Source organism: Mercenaria mercenaria, chromosome 8 (assembly GCF_021730395.1).
Source record: "Mercenaria mercenaria strain notata chromosome 8, MADL_Memer_1, whole genome shotgun sequence".
In the NCBI taxonomy this organism is placed as follows: domain Eukaryota; kingdom Metazoa; phylum Mollusca; class Bivalvia; order Venerida; family Veneridae; genus Mercenaria; species Mercenaria mercenaria.
Window position 1 is genome coordinate 54,170,844 of NC_069368.1, and position 19,890 is coordinate 54,190,733.

Genomic DNA, 19,890 nt, shown 5'->3' on the forward strand with positions numbered 1-19,890 from the left:
CCTTTAAGCGTGATTTTGTGCACCGTTCTATGAAGTAAGCTGGATCGTAGAATACAATACGTAAATAATATTTCATTTTTAATCTTTCAGCAGCGTAGTACAAAGAATACAAAAATGACACAAAGGTTAATTCATTCTTTGCATTACGTTGTTGTTGATGAAAAATCGTGGCGGTATTCTGTTTGTCACGGTACGGAATTGGTCACGTTAGGGGAGAAGATGTGTCAGGCAGCCGGTTAGCTCGGTTGGTAGAGCACTCGCCCTGTAAGCGAGTGGTCCCGGGTTCGAGCCCCGGACTGACTGCACATTTTCTCACCTGTGACATGGTTTAATTTACCTTAATATTAACTAGTAAGATATGTCAATACTTTAGCTCGAGAGGAGAGCACAAACAGCTACACCAAACAATCCAAGTGCTGCATGTAAGTATAACTCTCCTTGTTTTAATTTACATTTTTCTGAACACATGTTTCTTTGGTTTGGCTCAAAGAGGATATATTTCACAGTAAAACCAAATATCTGCTAAACGTTGTAAACATCTAAATCGTTATAATTTAAGTTTAGTTCTAACACACGAATTACTTTGAGAAGTCTTGTATAATAAAGTTACTTCTTAATCAAATCTCTATAATTTAATCATCTGAAGAGAAATGTTCAGTTTCAATTCGAGAACTAACTTGAAATTCCATCTATAATAAAAGTATAATCAAATTTCACATTTTTATGATAAAAGGCTTCTAGCCAAGTATGTAAAATTCACGTCTAGATAGGTTTAATAGAACCATTTTTTGAAAAAAGTTTGAGCCCACATATGTAAAAACCACATTGCAGTTTTAGCGACCCCATTGGATCAGACACTTGGCATCCGCGCAAGTGTAGGAATCCATAGGCTGTTACGCTGATCAAAGCTCGATTGCAATCAAGAGTAAACCGTTAGAGAACTTGTGAACCGCTCAGGCTGGTCTGGATCCATGCTGGTCGCTAATGTTGGTTTTCTCATGGCGTGGCTCATTTGTTTTCAAATGAAATGCTTTAAAACAGATCAAACCTTAAGATTTATAATTTCATTACATCAAGAAGGCATTATAAAACGTTTTTTTTCAGTTGTTTTGGACAGCATTAACTAAAATCCTTAACAAACGAAATGAGCATCATGATCTTTACTTGCTTTCATACATTTTAAAAGATTGCAATGTTCTGACTATAGGAATTTATCATAAACAAAATATGTCTATATATGTCTGTTTCACATTACCTTTTATATGTAAAATTTGGCATTTTCGCTAAATCTGGAACATAATCATTTTCTTAACATTTCTAGTTCTTGTCACATTTGCTTTAGTAATGAGGTCACTTCTGTAAGCAACTTGTATTCCATTTTTTTTTTGAATATTTTGGATGTTTTGTACTTCTAAAAAAGCAATCGTGCTGCAAAAGTATTAAAAAGAACACTTTTACCTACAAATTTTATTGGTTATTTTAATTTTTATTATGACTCTCTTGACTATGTTTTATCAAGTCACATGCACAATATATAGATTGCATACTTTGAAATTCTTCCGGCTAACAAATATGCAAAATAAATTACGTGATTTCAATATAATTTATTTCATATATTCGTTAGCCAGAAGAATTGCAAAATGTGCAATTCAAATATTGTGCATGTGACTTGATAAGATTCAAGAGCGAAACGTTGTCACAGATAGTGATAATAAAACTGATTACGAAAAATCCATGTGGATATTTACTATATATTTTTTATTCATTCAAGAAGACTGTCAGATTTGCTTTCAAACAACAATCAACACGATGTTTAGTTATGATAAAGAAGAGGATTAACGTTGAATTCCGTTTTAGGATAAAACCTCGATTAAACGAAACTATTGTAATCATAGTCAACCTTGTATTAAATAGCCAGCCAAAGGAGTGCTTAAGGTAGATCGCTGTTGAAAACAAGATGCAATTTTAATAAAATGTTTATTTGGGAGGCATGTGGCTACTCAGTCCAATGGCCGTTTCACCTATTAAACATATTACGTATGCACATTTCATTACCTCTCATAAACAAACTCAATCAAACCGAGTCTGCTATTATTCTATTTGGTTTGCATTCTTTGCTTCCAAAGGATCTTTTTTACAGATTTTATTAACTATCACAACAACAGTCTGTAAGTGCCGTGTGGCGGCTGTAAAAAGTCTCCCCGTATTTGGATTCAGTGTTGTTATATTTTCTGACCCTTTGGGATCATGGAGTCGATTCAATAGATGCGTAATAGTGGTCCGCTTAAGCCGGTGCTAGGGGGCGTGAGGGGTGTTGTACATTTCATTACCTTTCATGAAGAGACCCAATCAAACCGAGTCTGCTATTATTCTGCTTGGTTGCATTCTTTGCCTCCAACGGGTCTTTTTTATAGATTTTATTAAATAAGAAAATGTTCGCTTGCATTACTATTTTCCACAGAACTCTTTTTTACAGAAACGCAACACTGCTCAAATGACTCGCTTAAAGCGGCAGGTGAAGGAGCTACAGACAAGGAACCGCCAAAAGCAAACCCAGCTGACACAGTTACAAGCTAATATGGTGCAGGCCGAGAAACAGCTGAGGCAGTAGAAGTTGAACTATATATTCTGCTTCGCCGATCTCGCAAAGAATTTTATAGTGTTGCCGAGAAATATTTTGCGTTTAGTGCGAGGCCACTTGTCTCGTGTTAACATGTTAAAGAGACCAGAGATTTTATTCTCGAGTTTATTATAATTAGCATAACTGATTGTTGAAACACCACACTTGTGTTATTAACGTTCATTATATGGACAACAATGATTCTGTGGTAAATTCAACTGATGCAATATGTATTTTATGTTCACTCCTTTCTTACATGCCTCAACGAGGAAAATTCTATTGCATCACAATATAGACTCAAATGAATTAACGTGATCATTTTTCCTTTTCAAGTTCACTTAGTTATTCCTGTCTTTTAAAAGCTGGTACACTAGTATACTGGCGACCTTCGGTACTTTGAAACTATTACAACACACCAGTCTGCTGGAGTTAAAAAGCTGTGACACATGTACATCAAGAAAAAAACAGAAATTAACAAATTGAGTATCGAAGTGAAAAATTTTAATACCTGTAGGCTGAATAAGTTAACATATTTTACTACAGCTATGATAATAATCTTAGCACTTGACAACAGTGAAAATAACAGAAGAATGATATGATAGTAAGTGGTGGAACTATTGCTCCGCGTTATTCATAAAATGTTATGCATTGGCATGCAACATTCAAATATAGACACACAATCTTGTAGGCTGTTGTGTGTCTGGTAGTGGAATAATACGAGCAGTGGATCCATCACTCTCTTTTATAATATCTAATGAAAACATGAAAATATGAAATGATTCATGATAACGATAGTTTCACACTTAACTTGTTAGATAGAGCCATGTGACTCGTCGGCCCTATATTGCTACATCACATGTTTAGAAATTGTTGTCTTATTGATTGTTGTATCCTTGCCGTGTTATTGCTTTTCTTACTTGTATTGGATACTGCTCTATCGCAAATCATTCACGAACCATTTTAGTTCCATGCTTTTACGAAAGTCAAATGCTACAATGGAACAGTACACATGAAAAATCCCCCAACACTGATGAACTTTTTAGATTACGTCGAAAAAATAAACCCTAAAAAGTTTCACAACTAACGGGACACAAATAAGACGCATAGATCTAACGAAATGTACAAAAATGGTGGCGGAATATTTCTTGAAATTCTTGCCACATGTGCACCTTGAACAGCAGATTTTCTTATATAGTATCAACTGCTTCATATGTGAACTTTCAAATTCAGAAACTGTTTAGAGTCGGTTAATGACGTTATTTTCCGCAATTTAGAAGAACCAGAAATCATTATCGTCTCATTATCATCCATTTGAATAGAAAAGACCAGACGGTTTTGTGTAAATAAAAATACACGGAATGTTCTTATCTTATTTTCGGACTAATTATGATAGCAGGTAAATGTTCCTTAACTACAAGAAAAGGTCTGAGAATGTATATCAACATCTAAACAGTTCCATGTAGGAATGGTGTGTATATGTTAATAGGGTATTGTGGATTAGTGACATTAGACGAAGTGTAAGTAAGCGGAGAGTGAATTGTGACGTTATCCGGAGTAACAGTGACAGTGTCAGAACGTTTCGTATAGTCTTCTGTGGGTGGAGAGGTTGGGTAGTTCACACTGTGGCTAAAACCTGAAATTATAAGAAAAGAATTTCAAAGATATATTTTTGTCGAATTACTTAGGTGTTATATAAAACGCTAGTGCATCAAGTCGGAAACATGGTTATTCTTCGAAAATCACTACACACTCTTGGTAGGCTCATTTTAAATACGAACGAATCTCCAAGTCGAAACGAAATATTTACAGTTTCTGTTATATAATGTAACAGGTTTCTTCGTTTCCTGTCAAATGGTGTGTGTAAGCAGACGAAAGGCGAACGTCCGAAAGGCGAAATGTCTGTTTTTGGAGATTGTACTTAACTAAAGCAAGCTGGCACGCGAAGCAGCCGATTGCTAGTATCATTCTGTGAACAGTAACACTTTAATATAATCATACATCGTGATAGTTGCACTAATGTTCGAAACATGTTTATAGAATAGTTTTGCTTTCTTGGAATGATACGAGCCCCATGTGGTTCTGGGACGATCTCTGTATGAAAAGAATTGGAACCACTGCCTTACCCTTGCACGATCGTAAGAGGCGTCGAATAGGGTTTTAACACTTGGTTTTGCAGTAACTCTGTGATTCCAGCAGGTATGCAAATTTTGATTCCATACCACATGTTTTGATTTCGATATAAATGAGATGTGGAACCAAAATTTGTAGTCCTGTTTGGTGGCATATAACCTATACTGTGTTGGTGCGCCGTAAAACCCAAATAAATAAATAAATTGGAATGATACGAACGTAGCCAAACGAAAATGATGGAGACATAATCGAAATTTGACAACAAAAACAAGAATAGCCATGTATAAAACCGACCAGCAAATTTTTGACAAACTAAAAAAAACAAAACAACAGAATATAAAGTTAGAATCTGCATCTTAACATAATGGACTTGCATGATGGAGTCGCGTGTTACCAAATCGTTAGCGATATAACAAATGATGATAAAGGAATGATGACAGTCTGAAACAGAGACAATGCATTAATGGAATATTTGTGTATTTAAGCTGAAATATAACAGGTATAATGACGTATTTGCTATGAAATGCGACTGTTGTACGGTCAGTCGCTGTCATAAAATATGTCACTAGATGCACGAGATTTTGATAGTTTCATACATGGATAATTTCCCCAATTTTGATACGATTTGAAATCTCCCTCTGCAAATTGTCTTCTGATAATATCACATCTTAAACAGTCACAATCGTCCCTCCACTTTTGATCAACATTCTGCTTTTTCTTAACAATATACTTCGACGATCTCTGTTGCCTCCTGGACCGGTAACTCCGCTCTGTCTGGGCGCTTACAGGCGGTAGCGGTTCGTGCACCACAGGCGGAATTTCATTACGTACATTACTTAAATCAATTTGATAAATACCCGATTGTTCTAAAACAAACAACTCACTTTTATTAGCTTTCTTGTAAGTTTCTTCTGTTTTGTCCCGTTTGTCGAGCAAAAATGGAGACTGCATTTTCGTATGGCTCTTAACTAACACGAATTCTTTCTCCGGCAATTTTTGAAATTGGTCTTTCTCTGTTTTGCCTTTGACAGGTACCCCTTTACTTCGTTTAGTTTTGTCAGTCGGTTCGACTGTTTTGTGCCTCTTAAGGAGATGTTTTTTATATGAAATGCTTTCGTATCTATTATTGTTACTAGTTTTTGAACTCGATTCTCCCTTTTGGCTGATACTGTCGTCTGCTGCGAGACTTTGTAGTGACTTGGATAATGCTGCCGCTAGGTTACGGTACTCTCGTTGTGTACTGAGGTCCGTGTATGACTCGCTATGTTGTTCCTGAATAAGAATTATAAAGTAAATTCATAAGTAATGCTTATAATACTATCATATATATTCGTTTTCGTTAACTAATGGGTTTGTATAATTTTGTACATACTGAGTAAAATGTATTGCAGATAATGGCCGCTAACGAAGAAACCTTTGTTGTATAATTGAAAATCGTCATTTAATTATTAGAACAGTTTTAAGAGACTCCAAAATTAATTGCTAAAAAATGATGAAAATTCAACGTATACAGCAAACAATTGTTTGCATAGCAACAGTCTAGGCAGAAATACGAATTTTCTCGTGACTGTAAGTTCTTCGAATTAAATGTCCTTTGAGAAATAGGCATCTTGGCATGAGGACCATACTCACGACCCAACGTTGAATACTAAAGAGAAAAATATACAAACCGTTCCTTCGCTGAAAACATAAAATCTATCCACAACATTTGCTTTATTTTGACAAACTTTTCCAAATGGAATACGCGTCGGCATTTTGTTTAAGAAAGAGCACATACAAAATATTGAGTAAAAAATGAATATCTTGATCAGGTAATATAATAACTAAGCGGAAAGTTACAGAAAACTCATTCTTAATCAAGCGGATTAGCGTTAAAATTGACTTCAGACAGATTATTTTATTATGAAATATAGGCTTTGTTAAGGTCTTTATGACCGTAAGATTAAATGATCAATAGTTAACTCGTTTTTTGCACTTCAGCAAAATAATATATTATTGAATTTTTCCATTATTGGTATTACCCTTGTTTTCGTCAAAACGAAAGGTTAGGCATATAGGCTACAGTTTCACTACATATAAACACACACCACCCGAACTTGCTTTTATCTTTTATCTACAGTTCCCAACAATTTGATTAAGAATTTCAGTTGAATTTCGAAGAAAAGTCGCAAACGTGGGAGTGTCTCATTTGAAATGCGAGCTTACACTACAAGTACACTTGTAGTCTTGTTGTTAATGTGACACGTCAAAAGTTCAATAAAATCGATTAGTGTCGTTATTTTACTATCTAAAACTAGCATTTAAATGACAAAAGAGTCAATTCCATAAGTATTTTCTTTTTTTAAATCATAATAAATAGAAAATAATGTGTTCTTTAGCGTGAAAATTTCATAAATATATTCTGACATTTGATCATATTTCGAGTGAAAAGTTTTCAGTTTTATACTTTTAGCGTATAAGAAATAAGCAAATAAATGAGTTATCAGTAATATTCTAAACATATTGGCGAAATATTAAGCGTGGTGTTTTCTATTTACTCAATGCGGTATAAATTACAGACTCCGGTATATATCGGATTCAAGCAATTTGAACTAAAAGTATCTTAAATGTTATATTTTGTAACCATGGTGATACTAACCCTAACCTTTAGTCAGTACATTATACATATTATACACTAAATGCGTATTTGCGTATTTTTGCCGTGCGCTCCACTTCCGTGCGGACACTTCCGGACATGCGCAGCAGACCGCTCCAGCTCTGCAATGGGCAACATCGATTTCAAACAGTGCCGTATGTAACAAAGCAATTAACAAAATGAACAGTTGCAATAGACGATACAAACACCCTAACCACACCACACCCTGTACAAGCGCTAGTAAATGTAGTCGAACAAAATAGGCTCAGAATACGATAATTTAGTATCTAGTTTCGTTGTGAACAGAAAATACCCCCACCCCCATTTGAATAAATTTACTATTAATTACAATTTAATCAAATTAACTACAACTTAACACCAATTCTGTGTAATATACATTTACACGTGTTGAAAAGCTATGACGTTCTTATAATCGTTTCCTTTTATTTTAAGATATTTATTTAAAAGCTGGATACAAGTAACACGCCCACAAAAGGCCAACCAGCAAAAGAAGTTTTTAACATAACAGCTGTTCTTTATAAACCTACTGCCAAATTTTGTATTATTCCAAGCTTTATGACCAAAATATAGCTAAAGTAAACACCTTTTAAGGAGATTAAAAATCTCGTTCAATCTTTAATTCTTCAAACAAATATAATCTAGAACATACATGCAATTACTGACCAAATTCTTTAAATTGCAACTTATGAAAAACGTTCGAAAGGAGAATGAAATCGCTCTGGCTTTTTCAATTTTAGAGTATATGTTATTTGTTAGATAACTAAAATTAATACTAGTAATTAATACAGCTTTAGAAAAAAATAGATGTTAGACAGTAGATATCAGTATTTTGACGATGTAGCTTTAAAATGCACTGAGTCGAGTAGATAATGTGTAGTAGTTGTTGCTAAAACCCTTATGCAGTTTATAAGACTGGATGTACCACTAGGGCCAGAAGATACCCGCAACCATACTCACTCGCAAACAAGACATGATTTCCATTTGATCTAACTGAGCGGACTATCTATCAGTATTGTTGAATGGTCAAAGGACATATAAAGCTTCTGCATTTCTCACCACAGACAAATATTTTTACAGAACTGCCAAAAGCTATATAAGTATTTATTTCATATTGGATCTCTTAACAGAACTGAGGTCTGTTGTGCTTGTCCGGGCCTCCAGGACGCCAACAAAAGGCAAATACACCATAACGAGGATTTATTACTGGGTCATTGTGAATACAAGTTTACTTATAATTTTGTTACAAGAAAACTCCTAAGAATAATGAATAAACGTTTCTTGATTGAAACTTTATAACTGTTAGCATCATCGTAAAAAATACACGTAAGAATTAAGAAGAAGAAGAAGAAGAAGAAGACGATTTTATTCAAGACTTGAGCTGAAAGCTCCTCATCTAAACATACAATATATCAAATATATAAGGTCAAACTTTACAGCAAATAAGTATCTACACATTCAAAAAATAAAGATTCAAAACGAGAGGACATTTTATGGTAACCCCCGTATTGCGCCCGACAATATGAACTTATAAAAAAAAGTTGCATGTGATTTGAAGAACGTAAAGGTTCGTTAGCATGCAACAAATTTTAAATGCATGATATTAATCAGTTGTGTTAACAGTTACTGCATAAAACACCGTTCCGCTTACGATGGCGCCTAGTGGGGTGCGAGGGCTGTTGAACATTTCACAGGCTGGATTAAACCAAGTCTGCTATCATTTCCATGCTTCTATATTATATTCTTATACATTTGATTCACAAAGACCGAGTACTAAATCCTCAAACTGTCATAGTGGCAGTACAACAGTCTGTAAAGTGGTCAGCCCATGGAGTCTCAGATAGATCCAGATCGGACTTTTCATTCAGTATTCTACGCGACCATATACCATTAATCAAGGATCCTAATTCCTTTTTAACTAAAACTCTATGACTGTAAACATTACCTTTGGCTGCATCGGTTGTCTATATTTCCAATGCTCAAAACGCAGAGCAGCCTGTGTCAATTTGATATGTTAGTCATATATGCAATCATTCAAAATGTATCTCTAGTGTATTAAAAACAACTCAGAATGTACAGGTACCTTTCTTTTTCAGTTTCTGAAGGTTTTACTCCAACGTGTCTGCTTTTTACAATTAAATCAAGCATTTTGAAAATATCGAAATTCTTAAATTCACTAAATTAGCATAACTGATATACAGGTCTTAAATGTGGTCATGCATTTACTTTTCAATATGCAGGAGTGTATTGCATTTACAAAACCATTTTACAGTACACCATTCATTTACGAGATCATCTAGATGAACAGCTAGAAGCGATTTTGACAAAAATCATCAATAAATACAACAATTTTATTCTTTAACCACACAAGAAGGAACTGAAAATGTGGTATGTTAATACAAGATAGACATTTTACAGTGTTTTAGCAGATAAGAACACAGTTGAACAAACGATCGAAGCAGAACACAGAACAACAGGAAAACTTCTCAGTTTTGAGTTCTGACTTATCTGGGTTCCGGTGTATTTCTCTTTTAAGCTGTTAAAGATATTTACCTGTAAGTTTTTCTTGTTTGTTAAATCTCTACGACGGTAACCATCCGAGTGAACTGTTTTAGCCGAAACCCCTGTCACTATACTGCACGTGGAAATTGAGGGTAGTTTCATCGAGTCGTACGTGTGTGATCTGCTAAATGACCCGGGTCCTAGGATTTTCTGACAATAAAATAGTTTTTTCTTAACCGAAAAATGCCATTGACGTGAACAATTATTCCATCAGACAAAAAGCTCATTTTGGAAGGACTGCATGTTACAGATAATTTGCTACACGATGTTGAAACCATATTTAAGGGGACGCATATTGCTACATTCACAGTTCATACAGAAATGCGGAAGGGGTGCATATTCAAGAAATCGATGGTGGGAAAATAAAAACCATATTCCTAAACTGATATAATACTGATGGACACCTTTAATACTCAGTATTTTGTGGATAAGGATGTGGTACTATGAATGTAATAGGAAAACAGAGGTCTTTGTGAAAGTACATTCAACACAAAATATTAAGCTTTTGTATAAAGAAAAAACAGGTTTTTTACAGTAACAGTGTTCCAAATAATGTTGAAGGGATGAGATTTTCTTTCTAGCACACCAGGTTTGCTTAAACATGTAAAAATTTAACGCCACGTCATTTCAGCTCGGGATGGACGCCATATTTCTCATTGATAAAAATGTAAACAAAAAAAATCAGAGTGGGATTAGCATTGCAAGGGCATAACATGACATTCTACACAATGAATACCTTAGAACAGATATCTAAAATGCTACACAGGTCAGGCGGGTTAAATGCATAATGGCGATCACTTGAAATTCGTCTTGAAAAGGTGGTTAATTTTAGTTTATTTACATGGTTTTTAATTTTCCCACGACTTCTCGGCGATTCACTGCAAATGTATTACTGCGCCGGACGAAAGGTAACTCTAATAAACAACGGTAGACAACTTAGGTGTCAGCACGTGTACGATTTTAAAAAAAAACATGTCGATGATTATAATTTCTTATCAAATAATGAATCCTATTCAGATATTCGTCATTAATATTAGAAAATTATTGATTTCTGTGGTCATTTGTCAAAAAATATTACTTACACTGGACTACTTTGAGCACCCAACTGGTTTCCGCTTCAGTTGTGAGGCACTTCCGTTATACTTTTTGACAACAATAACAAAACACAAAATGAATCAATAAAGTCACTTATAAACCGACTGCTACTTAAATCAGTGTAAGTAAAATTGTTGTTACAACATTATACATGTTCGTTACGTTATGAGATAAAGTTTATCTTGAACTGCATAATCCATTAATTACGTTTAGATGATATTGCATTTACAATTTATTTGACCCCATTTTTTTACGTGAATGACAGCATTCTCGTGCAACTCGTGCAAACAGAGTTATGAAAAGTATGGTGGAGAATTCAAGGACAAATTATAAATGACATTAAAGTGAGGATAACTGTATATTCGTCCAGTTTTGATCATTGACATGCCTGCTGTGTATTAGTAACTTTTGTGAACAAGATTAGAATGTTACTTTTGCACATATACACATTGATTGGACCTCTCAACCAAATTTCATACCTTATTTTAGGGATTTTTAAGACAATACATTTTCAAAAGTTTGTTGAATGTGTTTTGATATTTAAGTGCATTGTAGTTCATGAATACCAAGTTAAAAATTAATAATGGCAACATTTCTAGGCCCTTATTGTAAGCCACTACACTTCTGTAACGATAAATGTTTAATGTATTAAGGGGAATATACTCTTTTAGTTTTGGAATGTGGCATTCCTTGACCACTGTATCTTTTCTTATGCACTACTTTGTAAACAAACTAAATAATGTGTTTTAGCTTACATATGCGAAATCAAAAGCAAGACAGTGACCATATTTCACATTCTTTCTTTAAATTAGAATCTGTAGGACATTGATAAATGTTTGGACAAGGTGAAGCACTATTATTTTCGCACCAAAAAGTCTTAATTGTTGACTTTGGATGTACACAATAAGTATTATGTAATTCAACAATAACTTTCTTGTTTCAGTTTTCTCATTTTTATTTTAGTGAGCAATCCTTTGTGTACTTATAACAGGTGAAACGGTATCCATTTCATGTACCAAAACCTTGTACTTTTTTGCAGGTAAAATTTATCATACCCCACCCACTTTTTTCTAATTTCAAAGTATGCGTCCCCTTAAAGAACACACATTCAGTTGATATATTTTAAATGCTTTCTTTATAAAGGATAACACATCTTTAGATCTAAACTCTTAAAATGTCACCGGATTTGACTTATTAACGAGATTTATGGCAGATTTAATAGTTTCGGCCCTTTTGTGAGAATTATGAAATACCTTTGGCATTCCAGTTGCTTTTTCGTTGAAATCGAGCTTCGGAAGATTTTTGTTTCTGTCCCGTAAAACTTTCCACCTCTGTACATAAGTTGTTCTGTTCTTGTGTCGAGGATGAACAAATGATAAGGGGCTGGCAAAGCTACTTCCGCCCGGGGAAAGATCTCCGGATGTTGTCATTCCCCGGATCCCATTTTCACCCTTCCCGGCCTGCTCCCAGAATGCTTTTCTATAAGCCTGTAAATCAGTCATAAAACAGACATATATAAGTTGCAATATAAGAAATATATAAGATTCGAATGAACATGGGATATATTGTTCGACGCGCTAGCACAGAATATGAAAAGCCAAAGCAAGTAAATGCGACCCGTTGCATATTACCTAAGATCATGAAACTGAGAATAATTCCATAGATAAATTTAAAAAAAAATGAATAATGCTCTTTTTCTAAATTTGGGGCAAAATATGTACATTAATAGTCTACAGGAAAAGAGAAAAATATAAACATTCTGTTGCCACCGAAGAACCCCTTGCTTGCGACCTTGACCTTATTAGTACACACTACCGTGAGCGCGACAAACCCTATAGTCTTAATCCAAAAGTTGCATAACTAAAAATATTATAACCCGAAGCTATGCGCATGACTACAAAAGTGACATAACTAAAATATAACTGTACATTGTAACTAAGCACATGTCTACTCAATGTTAATGATATAAACTAAGGTTCATTTGAATTGGGTGTAAATTGTAGGAACTGAGTGCACAAGAGATGTTTACCTTGAGGAGGGCTTAGAACAAATGATGTTTACCTTAAGGGGGGGTCTAGGGCAAGAGGAGGGATTAGAAAAAGAGATGTTTACCATGCGAAAGGCGTAGAATAAGAGAAGTTTACCATGAGGAAGGCATAGAATAAATGATAATTATATTGAGGAGGGCGTAGAGCAAGGGGTGTTTACCTTGAGGAGGCCGTGGGACAAGAGATGCCTACCTTGAGCAAAGCGTAGAATAAGAGATGTTTACCATGAGGAAGGCGTATAACAAACTATATTTACCTTGGGAGGGCATAGAACATTTTTTTACCTTCGAGGTCATAGAACAAGACACGTTTACCTTCAGAAGGGCGTATAAATCCCGCACGATAACTCGAACGATAACAAGTTTGATAATTATGATTTTTCTTCGTCAAAACGTTTCAATACAGAAAATGTTTTATATAACATTACAGTACGCACTTAACTTCTATCATTGACAACCTTTTTGAGTTCAACGATGCATGAGAACCATAACAATCAAACAATAATATAAACATGCTGTCTTTTAAATTATCGTGCGGGAGTAGGAGAACAAGATGTTTACCTTGAGGAGTTCGGAAAACAAAGGATGTTCACCCTGAGGAGGATGGAGAATAAAAGATGTTTAGGAGGCCGTAGAACAATAGATTTATCTTGAGGAGGTTGGAGAACAAAATGTTTACATTGAGGAGGGCGTAGAAGAAGATGTTTACCTTGAAGAGGTCTCAGAACAAGATGTTTACCTTGAGGAGGTCGGAGAATAAGATATTTACCTCGAGGAGGTCTCAGAACAAGATGTTTACCTTGAGGAGGTCGGAGAACAAAAGATGTACACCTTGAGAAGGTGGGAGGACAAGAGATGTTTAACTTGAAGTGGGCGTAAACCAAGAGATATTTACCTTAAGGAGGCGGATAATAAAAGATGTTTACCTTGAGGAGGGCGGCAAACTGCTCATCTGAAAGCTTGCCTTTGTACGGCCTCAGCTGCTCGGGAGTCTCAATGGTGGTAATGATGCCGGTTCGAGTGAACCTCGTCGTGTATCCAATACGATGCCTGCGGTTTTAACCGCTAGTAAATACCACTTTGTATTTTGTGATAGCGCTGTTCTTTATTCCATTTAGAGCATTTACTTAACCCATTGAAATAAGTTGCTCAGACTGCATTTATTTATCCTGAGTTGCTGTACACAAAAATCTTACAAATGTCTTTCACTCAAATCAAGACTGGTGGTGTACCAAAATGCAAATCCACAGAAATTGTCTGTTATGCTAACTGCGCTGAGTATCATAAGCAAATCGTATATATTTTCTCTGTCGTCAGATTCTATTTTTTTCTTTTTTCCAATTTAAGTTTTTTTAAAAATGCACTCAAAACCTAAAGAATAAGAATGACAATGAAATATACCGGTTTTTGTCGTCTCAAAGACTAGATAGCGATATTTTAATTACAAAAAACAAAACAATATATAAACAAGATATTAGTTTTCATGTCACTTGGATGTTAATCGGTTTGGCACATATACACAGAAAATAGAATTTGATCCTCTTATGCCTATAATACTAATGCTATTATAAACCAAGCTTAATCAATACAGATCATTTTAAGTACAAAATTAGTAAATAGCTACGAAATTAGAAACCATTTTAAAATATTGAAATCGATATATGGTAAACTATTTAAGGCATTCTTTACTGAAATATAAGCTAGTGCTAAGATTGACGTGCTCCGTCACACGTGAAGTTGTACAAAAATAGTTCTAATTCATTCGTACCTATAGAATTTCAGACCTTAGCTTTGGTAATTAAACTAAATTACTTAACAACTAAACATTATCTTTCGGTTAATTGAATGCATTTGTAAATATTTATGCACTTCCGTACAAACGTTGACCTGTCAACTGCAAAAGAGTATATTGGTCTTCTCGGTTACATAAATAAAATCAGTCGTGCACATAATGTGTTCCTACACAAACTGCTTATACAGTGAAACACCGCTCGCTCGAGCATCGATGACTCGAGCACCCGGGCTCGCTCGAGCAATTCATGTGGTCCCGGCCGATTTCCTTCTATTTTCTATGCGAAATTACCATGGCTGGGTCGAGCATCGATAACTCGATCGCTCGAGCATGACACCTGGTCCCTGTGTATTAATTTACTCTTTGTTGCTTATGGCAAACTCGAGCAGAGGTGTCAAAATTTTTCACACCTTCGGCGGCCAGAATGTATCGGTTAATTTAAAATTTTCGCACGCTGTGAGAGTTGCATGGTCTATTCCCCGACTATCTTAAATGTATGTTTGTCGGTATATTTGACCTGATAATGAGATCAATTATTGACGAAAGGTGGAAGAAAATTTTTACTGATCAAAATTGTTATTAATTATTACTTTTTTCTGCGGGATCGAGGAGATAATTATGAGGTCTTGATATTTTAATCAACAGTTGTTTGCACGCAAATAAAGGAAATAGGATAGCCTTTTCATAAAATTCAGACAATAATTATGAGATCTTAATTTGGAGAAGAAAATTGCGAATTCGATTTCAGTATTTAAAATAAAAAAAACCAAAAAAAAAACATGAAAATAAAATGTCTTAGCTGTTTCTTCACATGTGCCATTTACAATCTATCATAAATAACGTTTGCAATATGTTTTTGTGAAAACGTCATGAGTGTGTTATGATTACGCATCACCGTTTCCTCTGCAAATGGTCTCGATGACAATTGGTAAAACAAACCTCAATTTTCTTCGTATGTTGGTCAATGTTTGGGTCGCTCGAAACCATGGATAACTCGAGCATTTTGCTCATCCCCTTGCGACCTCGAGCGAGCGGTGTTTCACTGTATTTGATCTTATTTATTGGCAACTCCGACGCGGATTGTGACCAATGAAAACTCCACAACTTATTTATTTGTAACAATATGTAGTCATCTCCGATGCTGTTAAACCTTTGGTATTTACGAATTATCACATACTTAAACTAACCGTCCCATATTGTCTGGACGGTCCGAATAGAGGGAGACCTGTAAGTTACTAAATATTTACAGTTTTCTTCCATTTTTTGCAACAAGGATTTACACTATGCAGCTTTTTGCAGAGTTAATAATCAGAGCTGGCAATAGCAAAAAACAAAAAAACCTTTCCTTCATTGGCCGCCGGTCTTCACAAATCTTGGTCCCAGATTAAATATTTACTTTATATGACCAATTATCATTAAGATTGAACCAAAAAACGTGGCCTCTTGAGTATAAACAAACATTTTCTTTGATTTGGTCTAGTGACCTAGTTTTTTATCCCACATGACCCAGATTTGAACTTATCCAAAATTTAATGAAAACAAACATTCTGACAAAGTTTCAGGAAGACTGGAGCAAAAAAGTGGCATCTAGAGTGTATACAAGCTTTTCCTTTGATTTGACCTAGTGACCTAGTTTCTGATCCCACGTGACCCAGATTTGAAATCATCCAAGACTACACGATAACAAATATTCTGACCAAGTTTTAAGAAGATAGAATAAAAAAATGTGCCCCCTAGAGTGTAAACAAGCTTATTCTTTGATTTGACCTGGTGACCTAGTTTTTGACCCCACATGGCCCAGATCCGAGATTTCATGCAGACAAACATTCTGACCAAATTTCATGCACATCAAATGAAAAATGCAGCCCCTATTGCATACACAAGGTTTTTCTTTGAGTTTAACAGGTGACCTAGATTTTGACCCAAGATGATCCAGATTCGAACTTAGGCTAAGATCACCAAGATCATCATTTTGATAAAGTTTCATGAAGATAGGACCATTAACGTGGCCTCTGGAGTGTTATCAAGCTTTTCCTTTGATTTGACTTGATGACCTAGTTTTTGACCCCACATGACCCAGATTCAAACTTGACCTAGAGATCATCAAGACAACCATTCTGACCAAGTTTCATAAAGATTGAGTTACAACTGTGGCCTCTAGTGTTCACAAACTTTTCATTTGATTTGACCTGGTGACCTAGTTTTTGACCCCACATGACCCAGATTCGAACTTGACCTAAAGATCGTCAAGACAAACATTCTGACCAAGTTTCATAAAGATTGAGCCACAACTGTGGCCTCTAGAGTGTTAACAAGCTTTTCCTTTGATTTGATCTAGTGTCTTAGTTTCAAACTTTACTTAGAAGTCATCAAGACAAACATTCTGACTAATTCTAATGAGTTTCAAACTTAAATTGTGGCCTCTAGAGTGTTAACAAGATTTCCATTTGATCTGGCCGGGTGACCTTGTTTTTGACCCAGTCTCGAACTTGACCTAGAGATCATCAAGACAAACAAGATTGAGTCACAACTGTGGCCTCTAGAGTGTTCACAAGCTTTTTCTTCGATTTGACCAGGTGACCTAGTTTTTGACCCCACATGACCCGGATTCAAACTTGACCTAGAGATTATCAAGACAAACATTCTTACTAAGCTTCATAAAGATTAGGTCACAACTGTTGGCTTTAGAGTGTTCACAAGCTTTTCCTTTGATCTGGCCTAGTGACCTAGTTTTTGACCCCACATGACCTAGTTTCAAACCTGACCTAGAAATCATCAAGACAAATATTCTGATCAAGTTTCATAAAGACTGAGTCACAACTGTGGCCTCTAGAATGTTCACAAGCTTTTCCTTTGATTTGACCGGGTGACCTAGTTTTTGACCCCACATGACCCAGATTCAAACTTGACCTAGAGATCATCAAGAAAAACATTCTGACCAAGTTTCATAAAGACTGAGTCACAACTGCGGCCTCTAGAGTGTTCACAAGCTTTTCCTATGATCTGGCATACTGACCTAGTTTTTGACCCCACATGACCCAGTTTTGAACTTGACTTAGAGATCATCAAGACAAACATTCTGACCAAGTTTCATAAAGATTGGGTCACAACTGTGGTCTCTAAAGTGTTCACCAGGCAAATGTTGACGAACGCTGATGTCGCACGCCGGACAATGACCAGTCACAATAACTCACGTTGAGCACTTTGTGCTCAGTCGCGCTAAAAATGTGGGGGAGTGAGGAGGGAGACGGGAGTGGGGAAGTATGGGAGATGGTATGACGGATACTAAGTAAGTCACAGTAAACTGCTGAAGTGTGCTGCAAAACCAACACAAGTACAAAATCTGACTCAGTGACCTTGACTTTTAGGGTTACTAACACAAAAGGTGTCTCACCATAATCAAGACCAATCCTTAAGTTATGTGAGGTTTGATGATTATAAGGACAACAGTAAATAAGAAATAGTGAAACTTATAAAATGAAATGTTAACCAACACTATAACAATCTGATCCCAGTGACCTTGACTTTTGTGATACATTGTCCCAAACCTATAAAACTCTTCTCTTTATGAAGATCAACCCTTCTAATGCCGGGCGAGTACAAGTGCTCACCTTATTCTTCAAATAGTCAAGTTAAAAATGTGACCAGTGTATTTTACAATTCTAGCATCACCACAAAGGAGATGTTTTAATGACTTGTCCCATAACACCATTATGTCTGATAGTACACTAATCAGCCCTATATCAGTATTTTCATCAGGTCGACAAACAAGAGGACCATGATGGCCGTAGATTTCTCATCTGAATTTCAGATCTTTAAAACTGGGTTGAAAAACACAGACATTGGAGCAGGCCAAGGTTATTTATAATTGTTCTATTTTTACTTCTCAAGTGCCCCTAAAAGCGGCAAAGCGGCCATATTTGCATTAAATAAGGAGAGGACCTAATAATGATGTTATAGACCAAGTTTGATGAAGATGCATCAAGCAGTTCATGAAAAATTGTTTAAAGGTGCTTCCTTACTTAGCTCTATTGGCCTCTAAAAGGGACTGAATGTCCCCATTTAAAAGGTAAAAGGGGCCAGGTGCTCCTATTTGCAAAAAATTGGGAGAAGACCTAATACTTACGCTTACATACCAAGTCCGATTAAGATGCATCAAACAATTCATGAGAAATTGTTTAAAGATATCTCTATATTTAGCTCTAGTTGCCCCTAAAAGCAGGCCGAGCGCCCCCATTTGAACAGGTTTGAGAGAGGACCTTACAATGAAGCTACTGACCAAGTTTGATGAAGAGCCATCAAGTGGTTCATGAGACAAAGTCCTTTAAAGGTATTTCCATTTTTAGCTCTAGTGGTAGCTAATAAAGACAAAGCTCCCCCATCTGAACAATTTAGGGAAAGGACCTTACTATGATGCCAAAGATCAAGTTTAATGAAGATCCATCAGGTGGTTCATTACTTGACATCATTCAACAGTATTTCTAGTTTTAGTTCTAGCAGCCCCTAAGAAGGGCCAAGTGCCACCACTTGAACAAATTCAGGAAAAGACCTTATAATGATTCTAAAAATTAAGTCTGAAGAAGTTCCATCTTTTAGCTGTTGTGTACTTCCATTTGAATGAATTTGTGGGGAAGACCTTATAATATTACTAAAGGTCAAATCTGATGAAGATTCATCCAGCTGTTCATGAGAAGTCATAAAGAGGCATTTCTACTTTTACCTCTAGCAACCAATAAAAGGGGGCAAATGCCCCCATTTGTATAAAATTTGAAGAGGGCCTTCTAATGATGCTACAGACAAAATCTGATGAAGATCCATCAAGCAGTTCATGAGAAGTCATTTACAGCTTTTGTTTCCCTTTTCTTTTTTTAGCTCTGGCGGCCTATAAAAGGGGCCAAGCTTAACATAATGTTTGGACAAACTTGATAGCAGACCATGAGAGGATGGCATTGACGAGATTTGGTGCAATTCTGACCAGTAGTTTCAGAGGA

At 35.7% G+C, this 19,890-nt stretch overlaps 1 protein-coding gene and 1 long non-coding RNA gene across 3 annotated transcripts; one reads left to right on the plus strand and one right to left on the minus strand.

Annotated features, from left to right (window-relative positions):
- Positions 1–384: 384 nt before the first annotated feature.
- On the plus strand, positions 385–2,853 carry LOC128559047 (uncharacterized). Its single transcript, XR_008372070.1, has 2 exons — positions 385–422; positions 2,477–2,853. It is a non-coding gene; the product is annotated as an uncharacterized LOC128559047 (long non-coding RNA).
- Positions 2,854–3,106: 253 nt separating this feature from the next.
- Positions 3,107–14,715, minus strand: LOC123566308 (uncharacterized). Of its 2 annotated transcripts, XM_045360271.2 has the most exons (6): positions 14,034–14,712; positions 12,314–12,547; positions 9,957–10,115; positions 9,349–9,399; positions 5,635–6,022; positions 3,107–4,253 (listed from the first exon to the last, which is right to left on the minus strand). In XM_045360271.2, the coding sequence occupies exons 2-6, from the start codon at positions 12,488–12,490 to the stop codon at positions 4,066–4,068; spliced, it is 963 nt and encodes a 320-aa protein (XP_045216206.2). In that variant the 5' UTR covers positions 12,491–12,547; positions 14,034–14,712; the 3' UTR covers positions 3,107–4,065. The 2 variants fall into 2 exon arrangements, with proteins under 2 accessions (XP_045216206.2, XP_045216207.2); XM_045360272.2 differs by lacking the exon at positions 9,349–9,399 and having other exon boundaries at positions 14,034–14,715.
- Between the last annotated feature and the right edge of the window lie 5,175 nt (positions 14,716–19,890).